This window comes from Xenopus laevis, chromosome 7L, assembly GCF_017654675.1.
Source record: "Xenopus laevis strain J_2021 chromosome 7L, Xenopus_laevis_v10.1, whole genome shotgun sequence".
Taxonomy (NCBI): Eukaryota; Metazoa; Chordata; class Amphibia; order Anura; family Pipidae; genus Xenopus; species Xenopus laevis.
This window is the reverse complement of record NC_054383.1, coordinates 5,205,613-5,220,658: the sequence shown is the minus strand read 5'-3', so window position 1 is coordinate 5,220,658 and position 15,046 is coordinate 5,205,613. Positions and strand designations below refer to the sequence as shown.

Genomic DNA, 15,046 nt, shown 5'->3' with positions numbered 1-15,046 from the left:
AATTTATAGGCAGGCTGCAGCCCGTGTAGATTTCTGTGCAGCCATGCAGTATGTAGCTGAACTAATACACTGTGCATTATGTGGGGTTTAAAGGGGGTAGATTCCTATAATATTCTCTGACTGTGATGAATGAGTCTCCCTGTATCTCTAACAGGTCATATTATCAAATCTAAACTTTAGACTGTCAGGCCTCCCTGAGATGTGATGTGAGCAGGGAAGTCTGAATAAAGGGAAAGTAAAGACATAATATCATCTACTTCATCTTCAATCTGAATATCCAGACAGACATATATAGATATATATATAATTCCCAGACAGATACATTCGGTTGCAGTCATTCTGCCAGCAGCACATTTCCCATCCACTGTCAGTGAATAGAACCAGAAGATAAAGAAGCAGGTCTGACCGGCACTCAAACGGATCCACAAGACCAGAGATATCCAGTTAAAAGATAAATTTATTGGTAGAAAAATTAAAAATTATAGCTTCATCTCCATCCACCCTACGCGTTTCACACCCTTCAGGGTGCTTAGTTGACTAAGATCCGTTTGAGTGCCGGTCAGACCTGCTTCTTTATATTCTGCTGTACTGCTCCCCGAAGCTGGGGGTCTGGGGCTGGTGCACCCGGTCACTTTCACTGTTTGGTGAGTAACTTTACAACTAATTCTGGAGCACTTTGTCCTCCTCTAACCATTTGAATTGAATAGAACCAGAAACATTTGAGCCAATAAGCAAACAGTAACAATGTGTTTCGTCCTGTTTGGGACTCATCAGTGCAGCGCAGCCCACGAGGGGAAGGGCCCGGGCAGCCTGTAATGGGCACAAACCTCTGTGGCACGTGGGCAACTGCAGACACATGTGGCAACATCTCATAGTGTCTCCTATTAAAAATGTGTCATGTGACTATTTGCATCTATTTTGTTACAGATCCATTTCTTGTCTCCATGACACTCTGTGCTGCCAATACGGTTGTTATTAAGGTAAACACACGGGGAATCTCCTGTAACAGCGAACCTGTGGGGAGAGAAATAAACATGAGATCCAGGAATCAGCACAATGTCCTTCACAGAGAGACTATGAGAATAGAAACACAGGTCTCAGCAGGAACAGCCCCTTAGTTTGCTCATAATCTGTACAGAGAGATCCCATAAAACTATGGCAGCATAGGTATTCCCTGTACTAAGCACAATTCAGCAGGAACAGTCCCCTAAGTTTGCTCATAGTCTGTACAGAGAGATCCCATAAAACTATGGCAGCATAGGTATTCCTCTGTACTAAGTACAATTCAGCAGGAACAGTCCCCTAAGTTTGCTCATAGTCTGTACAGAGAGATCCCATAAAACTATGGCAGCATAGGTATTCCCTGTACTAAGCACAATTCAGCAGGAACAGTCCCCTAAGTTTGCTCATAGTCTGTACAGAGAGATCCCATAAAACTATGGCAGTATAGGTATTCCCTGTACTAAGCACAATTCAGCAGGAACAGTCCCCTAAATTTGCTCATAGTCTGTACAGAGAGATCCCATAAAACTATGGCAGCATAGGTATTCCCTGTACTAAGCACAATTCAGCAGGAACAGTCCCCTAAGTTTGCTCATAGTCTGTACAGAGAGATCCCATAAAACTATGGCAGTATAGGTATTCCCTGTACTAAGCACAATTCAGCAGGAACAGTCCCCTAAGTTTGCTCATAGTCTGTACAGAGAGATCCCATAAAACTATGGCAGCATAGGTATTCCCTGTACTAAGCACAATTCAGCAGGAACAGTCCCCTAAGTTTGCTCATAGTCTGTACAGAGAGATCCCATAAAACTATGGCAGCATAGGTATTCCCCTGTACTAAGCACAATTCAGCAGGAACAGTCCCCTAAGTTTGCTCATAGTCTCTACAGAGAGATCCCATAAAACTATGGCAGCATAGGTATTCCCTGTACTAAGCACAATTCAGCAGGAACAGTCCCTAAGTTTGCTCATAGTCTGTACAGAGAGATGCCATAAAACTATGGCAGTATAGGTATTCCCTGTACTAAGCACAATTCAGCAGGAACAGCCCCTAAGTTTGCTCATAGTCTGTACAGAGAGATGCCATAAAACTATGGCAGTATAGGTATTCCCATGTGTCAGAATAGGACCAAATTACTGCCTTTAGATTCAGCTGTATAATGTAATTACTAATACAAGTGTCGGCTCACTTGTTCTCTAGGGGTATGAGAACAATCTCCAGGCTCGTAGTATTTGTAGAAAAATAAGAATAGTTAATGCTTTGTTCAATGAACAAGGTACAGCATAGATTACAATGAAATGAAATGGGGCAAACACAGGCACAGGGAATTAGCATGAGATGTTAACTGCTGTCTCCCTCAATCCTACTGTGTCCAGATCAGACATCTGGTCTTAGTTATCCACATTTGGTCCGGGGAAGATCACTCCTCCAGAAAAGGTGGCTTTGATGTTACAAATAAACAATGAAAGTTAGCTATTTACCATACTTGTTTGTTCAGTTGTGTCATGTACTCCTTGTGTTATTTACCAATCCAGTACATGTATCATAAATATAACATAATACAGATATGCTATAAATAACTCCACACACTCCCTACACCCCGTACTAAGCACAATTAAGCAGGAACAGCCCCTACTACTTACGTATTTCTGAACAAGGATCCATTGGCCCAGACCCACACCGGCCCATTAATGTCTCTGTACAGCCCGATCCAGTGGTCATAGAGACCCTTATGTCTTCTTAGAAAATCCTAGAAGTGATAACACATCAGTTGCAAGACAAAAAAGAATTATACATTTCCAATTTAGCAGAAATTCCCATGGTTATACAAAGTCATCGTGCCAAGCTAAGCGTTAAGGTGGCCATAGACACACCGATGATAATGTACAGGTATCGGACCTGTTATTCAGAATGTTTGGGGCCTGGGGTTTTCCAGATAATGGATCTTTCTGTAATTTGGATCTTCATACCTTAAGTCTACTAGAAAATCATATAAACATTAAATAAAGCCAATAGGCTGGTTTTGCTTCCAATAAGGATTAATTATATCTTAGTTGGGATCAAGTACAGGCGACTGTTTTATTATTACACAGAAAAAGGAAATCATTTTAAAATATCTTTATTATTTGATTATAATGGAGTCTATGGGAGCTCTCTGGATAATGGGTTTCCGTATTACGGATCTTTCTGTAATTTGGATCTTCATACCTTGTCTACTAGTAAATCATAGAAACATTAAATAAAGCCAATAGTCTGGTTTTGCCTCCAATAAGGATTAATTATATCTTAGTTGGGATCAAGTACAAGCGACTGTTTTATTATTACAGAGAAAAAGGAAATCATTTTAAAAATCTGGATTATTTGATTAAAAAGCCATCCATGGGAGACAACTATTCCATAATTCTGAGCTTTCTGGATAAAGGGTTTCTAGATAACAGATCCCATACGGGTACTGATACATTTTTGGACAATATTGGGTGCGTGTATGGTGGGAAATGAGCTGACAGATATCGACAGAAGACTTGGATGTTGGTCGGCTCGTCGATTGGGCTGGCTTGAAAATTTTGATTGGGCTCCTTTGAAGGGACCAAACATCAGCCATTGTTAGTGCTGAATTCATCAGATACAGGTAGAATTGTATTGTTTCTATATTTATATCTGACCATTCAGCTCTACACGTTTGTATTGAAATGAACGATCTTTCCTGGAAAGATCTTAATGTAAAGTCTACGGCCATTTTTACTGGCTACTCACCAGTTCCTCCTGGGAGTCGATGAGAGAGAGAGATGCATTGTGGGAGGCACAGAAGTTCTGGCTGTTGTTCCACTCATCATATGTCTCAGAGAAATAATAACATTTCCCCCGGTACCAGATCCAGTCCTCCTCACAGGGGGCAGAATAACCACAAGGTTTGCATGATGAACAGGGTTCTGGGGCACCTGATAAGAAAGGGTTAAAGTTAAGTCAATCCCATAAGGGTTCAGATTTAAAAAATATATAAATTGTAAGGAAAATAACTTATATAAATGAACTCATATTGACAAATATGGGCTTGTTTGATTAGCAGAGGTATTATTATTTATTATTATTATTATCCTGAATATTTGTGGCTTGGGGTTTCCTGGAAAATGTTTTTTCCATCATTTGGATCACCATATCATGTCTCTTAAAAATGTTAAACATTAAATAAATTCAATAGATTTGATTTGCCACAAATATGGATTTATGCAGCGTAGTGACCAACAAGTACAAGGTACCATTTTTTTTGTCAATCAATGTAATCATTCATTACTTTTTGCCTAATAAAAGGAAACAAAATTTTAAGCAACACACATTCATTACTAATTTTCTATGGTTATTTATTTATGTATTGCAGTGATGGGCCCTTTCTATTTTCTGCACTGGTGGTTCAAACTGTTGCTGGATTTCTCCAGTGCAGCCCTTTAGGCCTAAACTGATGCAGGAAAACCATCTCTGAGATCCGGGCACTTGAGCATATATTATATTTTATTATATATTATATTTTATTATATATTATATTTTATTATATTTGCCACATTGCCCTGCAGCTGAGCTTGTGCTACACTCAAGCATAGAATAGGTGGGCAAAACTGGGAAACCAGGAAATTAACTGAAGAGGGTTCCTCTTTTAAACCTTGAATATTAAATTCACACATTACTGCAATGTCCTCCCCAGCCCCCTTATGCTCCATTTGTCTGAACATTGACAGGACTATAATCCAACAGAAAATGGGGCAAAATTCGGCCAAAAAAAAAAAAAGCACACAAGCTTTTCTTGGCTGAAATCCACTCCATATTCACACTGACAGGCAGAGTATAGTCTAGTCAGTGTAAATAAAATTGCATGGGGGGAGGGGTTGGAACAAAGTTGTAAATATAATATGGACATACACTTAGGTCTCTTACAGACGAGCGTTTGAAGCTGCGCTTCCCTGCGTTCCATTTTTATGCATTCAGCCGCAGGGGAGCGCAGGAGTAGACGTATTCAGTTTTTTTCAATGGGGCTGTACTCACACAGGCGCATGTAGGCATGTTCGGCGCCTACATGCGCCTGTGTGAGTACAGCCCCATTGAAAAAAACTGAATGCGTCTACTCCTGCGCTCACCTACGGCTGAAAGCATAAAATCAAAATGCAGGGGAGCGCAGCTTCAAACGCTCGTCTGTAAGAGCCCTTAAAAGGCCAAAATGAGCTTGTCCTTCTTATCAGTCAGCAGGGTGACTACTTCTGGGAACAGTCAGGTACAGGACTAATCAGCTGAAGTAAATTTCATACTGGATCCATGCATGACACAATGCTAGAATCTTAGCTGCCATAAAGCAGGACAGGACTGCTGCTTACAGTGGGGATCAGATAGGATTTGTGCAGCCACTGGGACAGAATGTTCTGTTATACAGATAGCTAGAATCTCAGCTGCCATAAAGCAGGACAGGACTGCTGCTTACAATGGGGATCAGATAGGATCTGTGCAGCCACTGGGACAGAATGTTCTGTTATACAGATAGCTAGAATCTCAGCTGCCAAAAAGCAGGACAGGACTGCTGCTTACAATGGGGATCAGATAGGATCTGTGCAGCGACTGGGACAGAATGTTCTGTTATACAGATAGCTAGAATCTCAGCTGCCATAAAGCAGGACAGGACTGCTGCTTACAATGGGGATCAGATAGGATCTGTGCAGCCACTGGGACAGAATGTTCTGTTATACAGAAAGCTAGAATCTTAGCTGCCATAAAGCAGGACAGGACTGCTGCTTACAATGGGATCAGATAGGATCTATGCAGCCACTGGGACAGAATGTTCTGTTATACAGATAGCTAGAATCTCAGCTGCCATAAAGCAGGACAGGACTGCTGCTTACAATGAGGATCAGATAGGATCTGTGCAGCCACTGGGACAGAATGCTCTGTTATACAGATAGCTAGAATCTCAGCTGCCATAAAGCAGGACAGGACTGCTGCTTACAATGGGGATCAGATAGGATCTGTGCAGCCACTGGGACAGAATGTTCTGTTATACAGATAGCTAGAATCTCAGCTGCCATAAAGCAGGACAGGACAGTTGCTGTGTGAGAGAACAGATGGTTCTTTCATTCACAAGAACAAAGCTGCGGGAATGTTTTCCAAGCAATACTGCCGAGGAGCAGTCAAACAAAGATAAATTATTAAGGTACAACTACACGAGCGTCTTCAGCGGGATTCCGGCGGATCCAACGCGGTGTTCCAAAATGCAGGAGTCAAGACGTATGTGACGGAAATTAAGTTAAGCTATAGCAAAATCGAATGGTGTTGCAGCGTTCATCCGACGTGGCATGACTGTCGGATGCAGATGCAGCATGCAGCATCTGCATCTGACAGTCACGTCGCATCGAATGAAGGCTGCAACACCATTCGATTTTGCTATAGCTTAACTTAATTTCCGTCACATACGTGTTGATGCCTGCGTTTTGGTGCACCGCGTCGGATCTGCCGGAATCCCATTGTGGCTATTTGTGTAGTTGTACCCTAACGTTACATAAACAGTATGTAGTAAATATAATAATGAACAGTGTTATGTTTCCCCCTCACTTGCACAAACAGGATGAACAGGACTCACCTGTGAGGAATGAAACAGCCAAACCCACAATAACAATGATTAAAAAGATAATTGTAGAGACTGCCAGTAATAAAGGAACATGACGGGAGCTGAAGCAAATACTGGAACCTGTTAAAATAGAAAAAAAACAATATAATTAAGACGTGCGACATGAACTCAATGTAATACTTCTGCACTGAGATTCTGTAGCAAACAGACTTAATAATTAATAAATTATTGTCCTCAGATTCCTAATGATTTCTACTAACGTAAGTAAAGGGGCAGTTCACCTTCCAAACACTTTTTTCCCGTTCAGTTTTTTTTTTTTCAGATGTTCTCCAGAAATAAAGACTTTTTTCTATTGCTTTCCACTTTATATGTTTTTTAACGTTTAACAATGTTGAAGTTTAAATTTGAATGATGGTGCTTCTGGTGTGTGAGTGTGAGTGTGAGTGCGGCAGCTCATTAAACCAGGTGCAGATTCTGAACTTTTACCATTTGCTACAATTAATTGACACATTTAGTAAGATCTATGGGGAATATAAGTGCAACTATTGTATCAATTTTAATAGCTTCCTTCTTCACGGCTTCCCCAAACTCACAGTTCCATTCAGGTGACCCTTCCACATCTGCTCCTGTGTGTGTCTTCTCCCTGAGCCGGGAATCTTCTCCATTGCACTCGTTATACCCCATGTCTGTCTCTCACTGACTCTCCAGCAGTAACAAGTGTAAAATTATAAATTTAAATAAGTGTCTGAGACCAATTGCTTAGCAGGGAGGATGACTGGTCGTATGCAGGGAGTACGGAATAATGTGTGTGTTAAATGGTTTTATAGTAAGGCTGTAAATCACAAGCCACTCCTGCTGTCACTGTCACTGCATATCTTATTATGATATAGTAAACTTTATTATGATGAGTCGAAAGGTCATAGAAGGAGGGTATTTCTTTTGTTTGGGTATTCTGATTCTATGTACAAAATTGGGGGGTTGTGGAAGCACTCCTAAGGCTAAATCAAAGTATATTTAAGTATAATGGAAGTGCTACTTACAATGCACTTCCCTGGGCCCCTGTCTCATAAGTAATTCAATATAAATGCAAGTGCATGTGTTTACAAAGACTGGGGTTTTTAGTTACAAAGTTATGATCATAAAGTTGAAAAGCCACCATACCACGTCAAGGTAAACCCCATATGGCGGTCCCTAACTTGTTTAGTCTCAGGTCATAATATAAAAAGACAATTCTCTGCATAATAGCATTACCTGTATTCAGTGTTTGTGGAACATTGGTTTCACTCTGGAGCCTAGATCCTCCCCCGCCAGTTAAGGCTTTTAAGAGAGAGAGATTGCCCAAACCAACGCCCATATTTAAAAGCATAGGACCACCATTAGTATATAGGGGTGGGTATGGGGTGCTATTAAAAACCACATGAAGCTAAGCCACAGCTTCAGGCTAATACAATGTACAAAATTGGGGGGTTGTGGAAGCACTCCTAAGGCTAAATCAAAATATATTTAAGTATAATGGAAGTGCTACTTACAATGCACTTCCCTGGGCCCCTGTCTCATAAGTAATTCAATATAAATGCAAGTGCATGTGTTTACAAAACAGGGGTTTTTAGTTACAAAGTTATGATCATAAAGTTGAAAAGCCACCATACCACGTCAAGGTAAACCCCATATGGCGGTCCCTAACTTGTTTATTCTCAGGTCATAATATAAAAAGACAATTCTCTGCATAATAGCATTACCTGTATTCAGTGTTTGTGGAACATTGGTTTCACTCTGGAGCCTAGATCCTCCCCCGCCAGTTAAGGCTTTTAAGAGAGAGAGATTGCCCAAACCAACGCCCATATTTAAAAGCATAGGACCACCATTAGTATATATTCTGATTCTAAAATAATATGAACAGTTTCTCGACAAAAGTTATAATTCACCTGTCACTGGGCACACAGGGCAGGGATTTTGGTATAAAAATGTTATTACCATATAGTACAGCTACATTTTTGGGGCCCCCTGGACCACACCCACTGCAGCCCCCAAGCCGCACCCCAGATCCCACCCCACACTACAGCAAAAGATTTTCCATTGGTGGTGCTGGGTTTTTTTTTGGTTGTTGGTCTGTAAAAAGACAACAGTGTGTTAATAATCCATAAACAAATGGCAGAGTGTTCACAAAATCCTGATGCTTTTCATAGGGGCCGATTCATCAAGGGTCGAATATCGAGGGTTAATTAACCCTCGATATTCGAGTAGGAACTAAAATCCTTCAACATCGAAGTCGAAGGATTTAGCGCAGATAGTACGATCGAAGGATTATTCCTTCGATCGAACGATTAAATCGAAGGATTTAAATCCAACGATCAAAGGAATATCCTTCGATCAAAAAAACGTAGGAAAGCCTATGGGGACCTTCCCCATAGGCTAACATTGACTTCGGTAGCTTTTAGATGGCGAACTAGGGGGTCAAAGTTTTTTTTTAAAGAGACAGTACTTTGGCTATCAAATGGTCGAATAGTCGAACGATTTTTACTTCAAATCCTTCGATTCGAAGTCGTAGTCGAAGGTCGAAGTAGCCCATTCGATGGTCTAAGTAGCCCAAAAAAACCTTCGAAATTCAAAGCTTTTTACCTTCGAATCCTTCACTCGAAGTTAGTGAATCGGCCCCATAGTGTTTATTTATTTTGATTTAGTGTAACTTTATCTTCCAAAAACATCCCCCTCTCTTCCTCTAAAAAAAACAAAAACATCCCCCTCTTAATATCGAAATTATTTAGGTAAAATGGATAGATTACATAGTTGGATTACATGGATAGATTATGTAGTTACCCAGATTATAGAGAGACAAACTCCTACAGACAGACTATCTCACAACTTCAATGGTTGATTGAACTTTACATTTTGTAATGCTAGACCATGGTTTTTTGGGGGGGGGGGATTAAGATGTGAAAATCAGACTCATTTTTGATGTTCATTGAAATTCTTATTCTTCCCAATATTTGTAGTTTTTAAATGGGGGTGACTGCAACACCAACATTTGTGTGTGAGGATCATATTTTACTGATTTTATGACTTTTTCACACTTGAATTTCTATGTATCACATCCTCTAGCCATATTTGTGTTTCTGTTTTCCCAGGCTCCATTTGACTCTAGCAACCAGTAGGGATGTAGCGAACGTCGGAACGTCCGGACAAAAATGCGAACGGTTCGCGAACGTTGCGAACCCCATAGACTTCAATGGGAAGGCGAATTTTAAAAGCTAGAAAAGACATTTCTGGCCAGAAAAATGATTTTAAAGTTGTTTAAAGGGTGCAACGACCTGGACAGTGGCATGCCAGAGGGGGATCAAGGGCAAAAATGTTTCTAAAAAATACATTGTTGACACAGCGCTGCGTTTTGTGCTGTAAAGGGCAGAAATCACACTACGTCACTCAGGTGGTGTTTCTGGAGACGGTATTATTATTGATATTTAGACAGAATGTGAACAAGCTCACACAGCTAGGTAGCAGTTGTTTGAAGAACACACTGGGCAAATAATGCCTGCAAGGTCAACGTATACACTACAGCAGTGGATACGGAATATATTATTGCTGCTTGGAAAACGTCACTCAGGTGGTGTTTCTGGAGATGGTATTATTATTGATATTTAGACAGAATGTGAAAAAGCTCACACAGCTAGGTGGCAGTGGTTTGAAGAACAGATGCAGATGAGAGATCAGCAGCAGGACAGACAGCTGCCCACAGCAGCTACATACAGAGCACTGCAGTAGAAGGTAGATTACTAGCCAGCAAAGCTACCTAACCTAAAATGTCCCTCAAATCCCTGCAGACTTCTGTCCCTACAATACAGAGCAGTATCAAGTAGATTACTAGCCAGCAAAGTTACTATCAACTGTCCCTCAAATCACTAACAGCTCTCTCCCTACACTAGCTCTTCCAAGCACACACAGGCAGAATGAAAAAACGCTGCAGGGCTTCAGTTTATATATGGAAGGGGAGTGGTCCAGGGGGTGTGGGGGTGGTCCAGGAGGGAGAGCTTCCTGATTGGCTGCCATGTATCTGCTGGTCTGGGGGAGAAATGGCAAAAAAAAGCGCCAGCTAAGGCGAACCCAAATTGGCGAACTTTGCGTTACGTTCGCGAACATTCGGCGGACGCGAACGGTCGATGTTCGCGCGAACAAGTTCGCCGGCGAACAGTCCCCGACATCCCTAGCAACCAGATACATGGTAACAGTAAAAATAGGAGATGTGATGCTAAAAGTTATTATCCAAATCGAGATACAACAACAACACCAGTTGCAAAGTCCCCTTTTTATAGGGTTGCTATGTCTAGGAGGGCTGCTAACCAGAAGTTATTTTTTTTTCGGGAAATTCCATATTGCAATATATTGAACTGAATTGCATTTAACAAGGGGAATATACGGTATATGAGGGTGATCAGTCACGCTTCAAACATTCCACTTTGGGGTGATTAAACTTTTATGAGAATAATTAACCCAGGCCAGATACTATGGCTCATACTGAAAGTCAGTGCATCAGTTTTCATAGATTTCACTGCATCGGTCAATACTGTGCCGCCAGTCTTAAACATTCTGTTGAGAAGGGAAGGTGTAAGGGGACATAGGTTTGTCAATCACACTCTTTCTCTCTTTTTTCTGCAATATTTAACCTACACAGGGACCTTCTGGGGGGAGAAGAAAACCTGGAGTAGAAGTGGAAAGACTGTAGTGGGAATACCAGGTGCCAACACAAGTCCTGATCCTTTAAAAATATTATAGGGGAGTGATACTATTATAGTTCAGTCCAATGGAGTTCAGAGTTGGGCTCTCAGGTGACATCTCGTTGAAGATCACAGGCAGATCAGTAGTGCTGATTCTCTTCAACAGCGTGGACGGTCACCTTCAATTTAGTCCTCAATTCACCAGTGCAATATTTTCAATTCCAGCTATGTGCAAGATAGTGTCCATAAATATAGCAGCAGATCCATGAAAACAAACATAGCTGTGCTTGCACTTTGATGCCATAGGTTACAAGCTGTCTCTACCAATTCCAAAGTCATGAAGCGCATGTTCAACACTGCATCTGATTTGTTTGATTCTGGTCCCCTATAGACACAACCTGCTGTGGGAATCATGGAGCTTCCTCTTGGTCCAGGTGTCCCCTTAGCTGGAACTTGTGAAAGGATTGTCCTGTGTGAGACACTGTAGTATCTTGATATATAGAAATTGAGGGCTGTGAATAGTGTGCTACGAGGGTAAGTGAAGCATGTGTAGATAGGGGACAGCAGGATTGTGAGAGAATTCCCCAAGAAGTTATTACTGGTACTGCGAGTACTGGGAGAAGTACAACTATTCCGTCTATTGTTTTTTTATGAAATGATTTGCCATTATGAAGTCGATACGACTTAGACACATACACAAGTTATAGTTCAGTTACTGAGTATAAAGTATCATGAGATAAAAGGTGCACAACATCATTACTGAGAAATATATAATATTTAATCTTTATGGCCTAGTGTACTTTACCCTGTGCTCTTTGAAAAAAGCAATAAAGATAAACTAATGAGCTAAATAAGTTCTGACAGGTTCCAGAGAAACAGATTACAGTATTGAAACCGCTATTAGGGTCAGGCCACATCAGCAGATTTGGGGAGATTAGTCGCCCCCAGCAACAAATCTCCTCATCTTCGGGCGACAATCTCCCCAAACTGCCTTCCCACTGCCCTCCGCCAGCTAAAATGAAAATTGCCTGTGGCAATGCACACGCGGCGCTTCTTTTCCGAAGTCGCCCGAAGTTGCCTCGTCAGGAAGTAGGGGACAGAAGAGTAGGGGGGGGGCTGGTGTCCACAGCTTGTCTAAAACAACAAATTCACCATTTTGGCTGAAGATGCTGGGGAGGAAAGCTCTGGACTGGCCTGTATGGAGCCGTAAGGACCCTTCATGCCGAACAGTCTGCTGCTTGCCTGGTGCTAGGGTTCTGCATGTGGTGGAGTGAGTGGACAGATTATTGGGAGGGGCTGGGGAAGACCCAGGAGTTGGGGTACACATAGGTACCAATGACCAAGTTAGTCGAGGTGGTAAAGTCCTCAAGAATGATTTTAAAAAACTAGGTGTAAAGTTGAGGGCGAGGACTTCCAAGGTAATTTTCTCAGAGATATTACCTGAGCCACGAGCAACACTAAGGAGACAGCGGGAGCGTAGGGAGATTAATTTGAGGCTGAGAGATTGGTGTAGGGAGGAGGGTTTGGGGTTTTTGGAGAACTGGGCTGATTTCTCAGTCGGCTACAGGCTCTTTGCTAGGGACGGGGGCACCTCAATGATGATGGGGCAGCTGTTTTGGGGGAGAAGATGGGTTGGAGGAGATTTTAAACTGGGCATGGGGGGGGGTTTCAGTAAAAGATTCAGTGGTAGACAGGTTAGATGAGATAGTGGGAAAGAAAGGGAAAATGGAGGAGGAGATTTGGCTGGGGATACTGTTAAGGATAGGGAGGAGCACATGACATATGTTCAATATGGTGCCAGTATTAAATGTATGTTTGCAAATGCAAGAAGTCTGACTGGTAAAATGGGAGAATGGGAGAATGGGAGAATGGGAGAATGGGAGCTGCTGGTGCTGGAGGGAAAATATGATGTGATTGGCTGAAACATGGCTGAATGAGTCACATGACTGGGCAGTAAATATCAGTGGCTATACTTTGTTTCGGAGGGACAGAGACAATATAAAAGGAAAAGGAGTGGTATGTCTGTATGTTAGGCAGGATTTAAAAGCTCATATAAAGGAGGAGGTTATGTTAGAAAATGAGGGGCCAGAAGTCGTATGGGTGGAGTTCTTCATCAATTGTAAAGAATCCAGCAAATTAATTGTAGGCGTCGCTATAGACCCCCTAATGTAAGTGACGAGGAGGAGGCGAAGCTCCTGATGCAAATAGAAAAGGCTGCTAATTTGGGTAAAGTAATGATAATGGGGGGTTTTAATTACCCAGATATTGACTAGGGCAACAGTACTGCCAGATCAGTTAATGGGAACAAATTTTTAAACTTGTTACATGACAATTTTATGGCACAGGTTGTTGAGGAGCCAACCAGAAAAAATGCTATTCTGGATCTAGTGATCTCTAATGACCCAGAACACACAGGAGATAAGTGAGGGTGTAAGACTTTTGTTCAGCTCACGTGTGGTTCTCCTTTAGAGGGAAATTCCAGGAACAAAGGGGCCAGAGCTGCAATATAAACTGGGAGTGAGAGTGGGGCCTGTGCTGGGCAATACAGGGAAGGATTTCTGTAATATAACAGTAAGGTCTTTGCAATCCATTCCTTGGGCTCATTTATGATGGAGAAGCAGCAGGACACTCGGAATATCCTTCAATCGTGAATCTGGGGAAAAGAAGAGAGAGAGGTCAGTGAGACAGAACATGTACCACTTACTGTATCTTTATAACCCACGTCATTCCACAATTAGGCAACGCTAGCGCGTCTTCGCTTTGATTGCCGAAGTAACGCTAGTGAAAATGCGCCAGCAATCGGCGCCCTGGACACAACTTTGCACTTTAGTGAATTAGTGTTGTCCTGGCAAATTTACGCCTGGCGAAGGGTTACGATGGCTGCAAAGCCGTCGCTGGTAAAATTTTCGCCGGTTAGGGAATTTGCCCCAATGTCTTTACTGCTACTGTTGAATATTCTGTATGTATGTAATATGGGGAGTGTTGCTGGCTATAAATGACAGAAACAGAAGTATAACAGAAAGAATGTCAAATATACGTAACAATGAAGTTTAAAGGGCAAGTCAACCCCAAAATATATATCTGCCTAATAAAAGAAAACATAATTCTAAGCAACTTTCCAATATGCATCCATTACAATGTTTCAGTGCTCTTAAAGTTATTTGTAAATACAATTGATATTGAAAGCAGCATTGGCTTAATTCACAATTGTTATTTTTAAACAATGTTGCAACAGTCTTGGTTCCCCAGCAGCAAAGGTAACTTTATGTGGAATTTCTAATTCTGAAATGTGATCTTTTAGGGGCAGATTTATCAAAGGTCTAAGTGAATTTTCGAATGAAAAAAATTGAAATCTCTAGCTATTTTTTGTGTACTTCGACTAGAAAATAGTCCAAATTCTATTTGAATTTGAAAAATGTAAAAAAAATCCAAATATCCAAATTTATCATGTACTGTCTCTTTAAAAATTTGGTTTCGACCATTCGCCATCTAAAACCTGCCAAATTACTGTTTTAGCCTATGGGGGACCTCCTAGAACCTGTTTGAGGTCAATCGGTGGACTTTGAAAAATCTAAGTTTTTTGGGGGGGAAAACTTTGAATCGAATTCAATTAAATGCGCTATTCCTTTCGAATCACACGATTCGAATTCGGCTGAATATGGACCTATTCGATCGAAAACGGACCTATTCGACCAAAAAAAAAAAAACTTCAACTTACTTTCGGTTGGTCTT

The 15,046-nt window shown here is 41.4% G+C and overlaps 1 protein-coding gene across 1 annotated transcript in view; it reads right to left on the bottom strand.

The window, feature by feature from the left end:
* Positions 1–859: 859 nt before the first annotated feature.
* The window catches only part of LOC108696024 (early activation antigen CD69), a 30,835-nt gene continuing 16,648 nt past the window's right edge, over positions 860–15,046 (bottom strand). The window contains exons 3-5 of the mRNA XM_041570158.1: positions 3,758–3,933; positions 2,647–2,753; positions 860–1,014 (exon numbers count right to left, since the gene is read on the bottom strand). Of these exons, the coding sequence (XP_041426092.1) occupies positions 885–1,014; positions 2,647–2,753; positions 3,758–3,933 (413 nt within the window). The 3' untranslated portion in view covers positions 860–884. The remainder of the gene's footprint in view (positions 1,015–2,646; positions 2,754–3,757; positions 3,934–15,046) is intronic.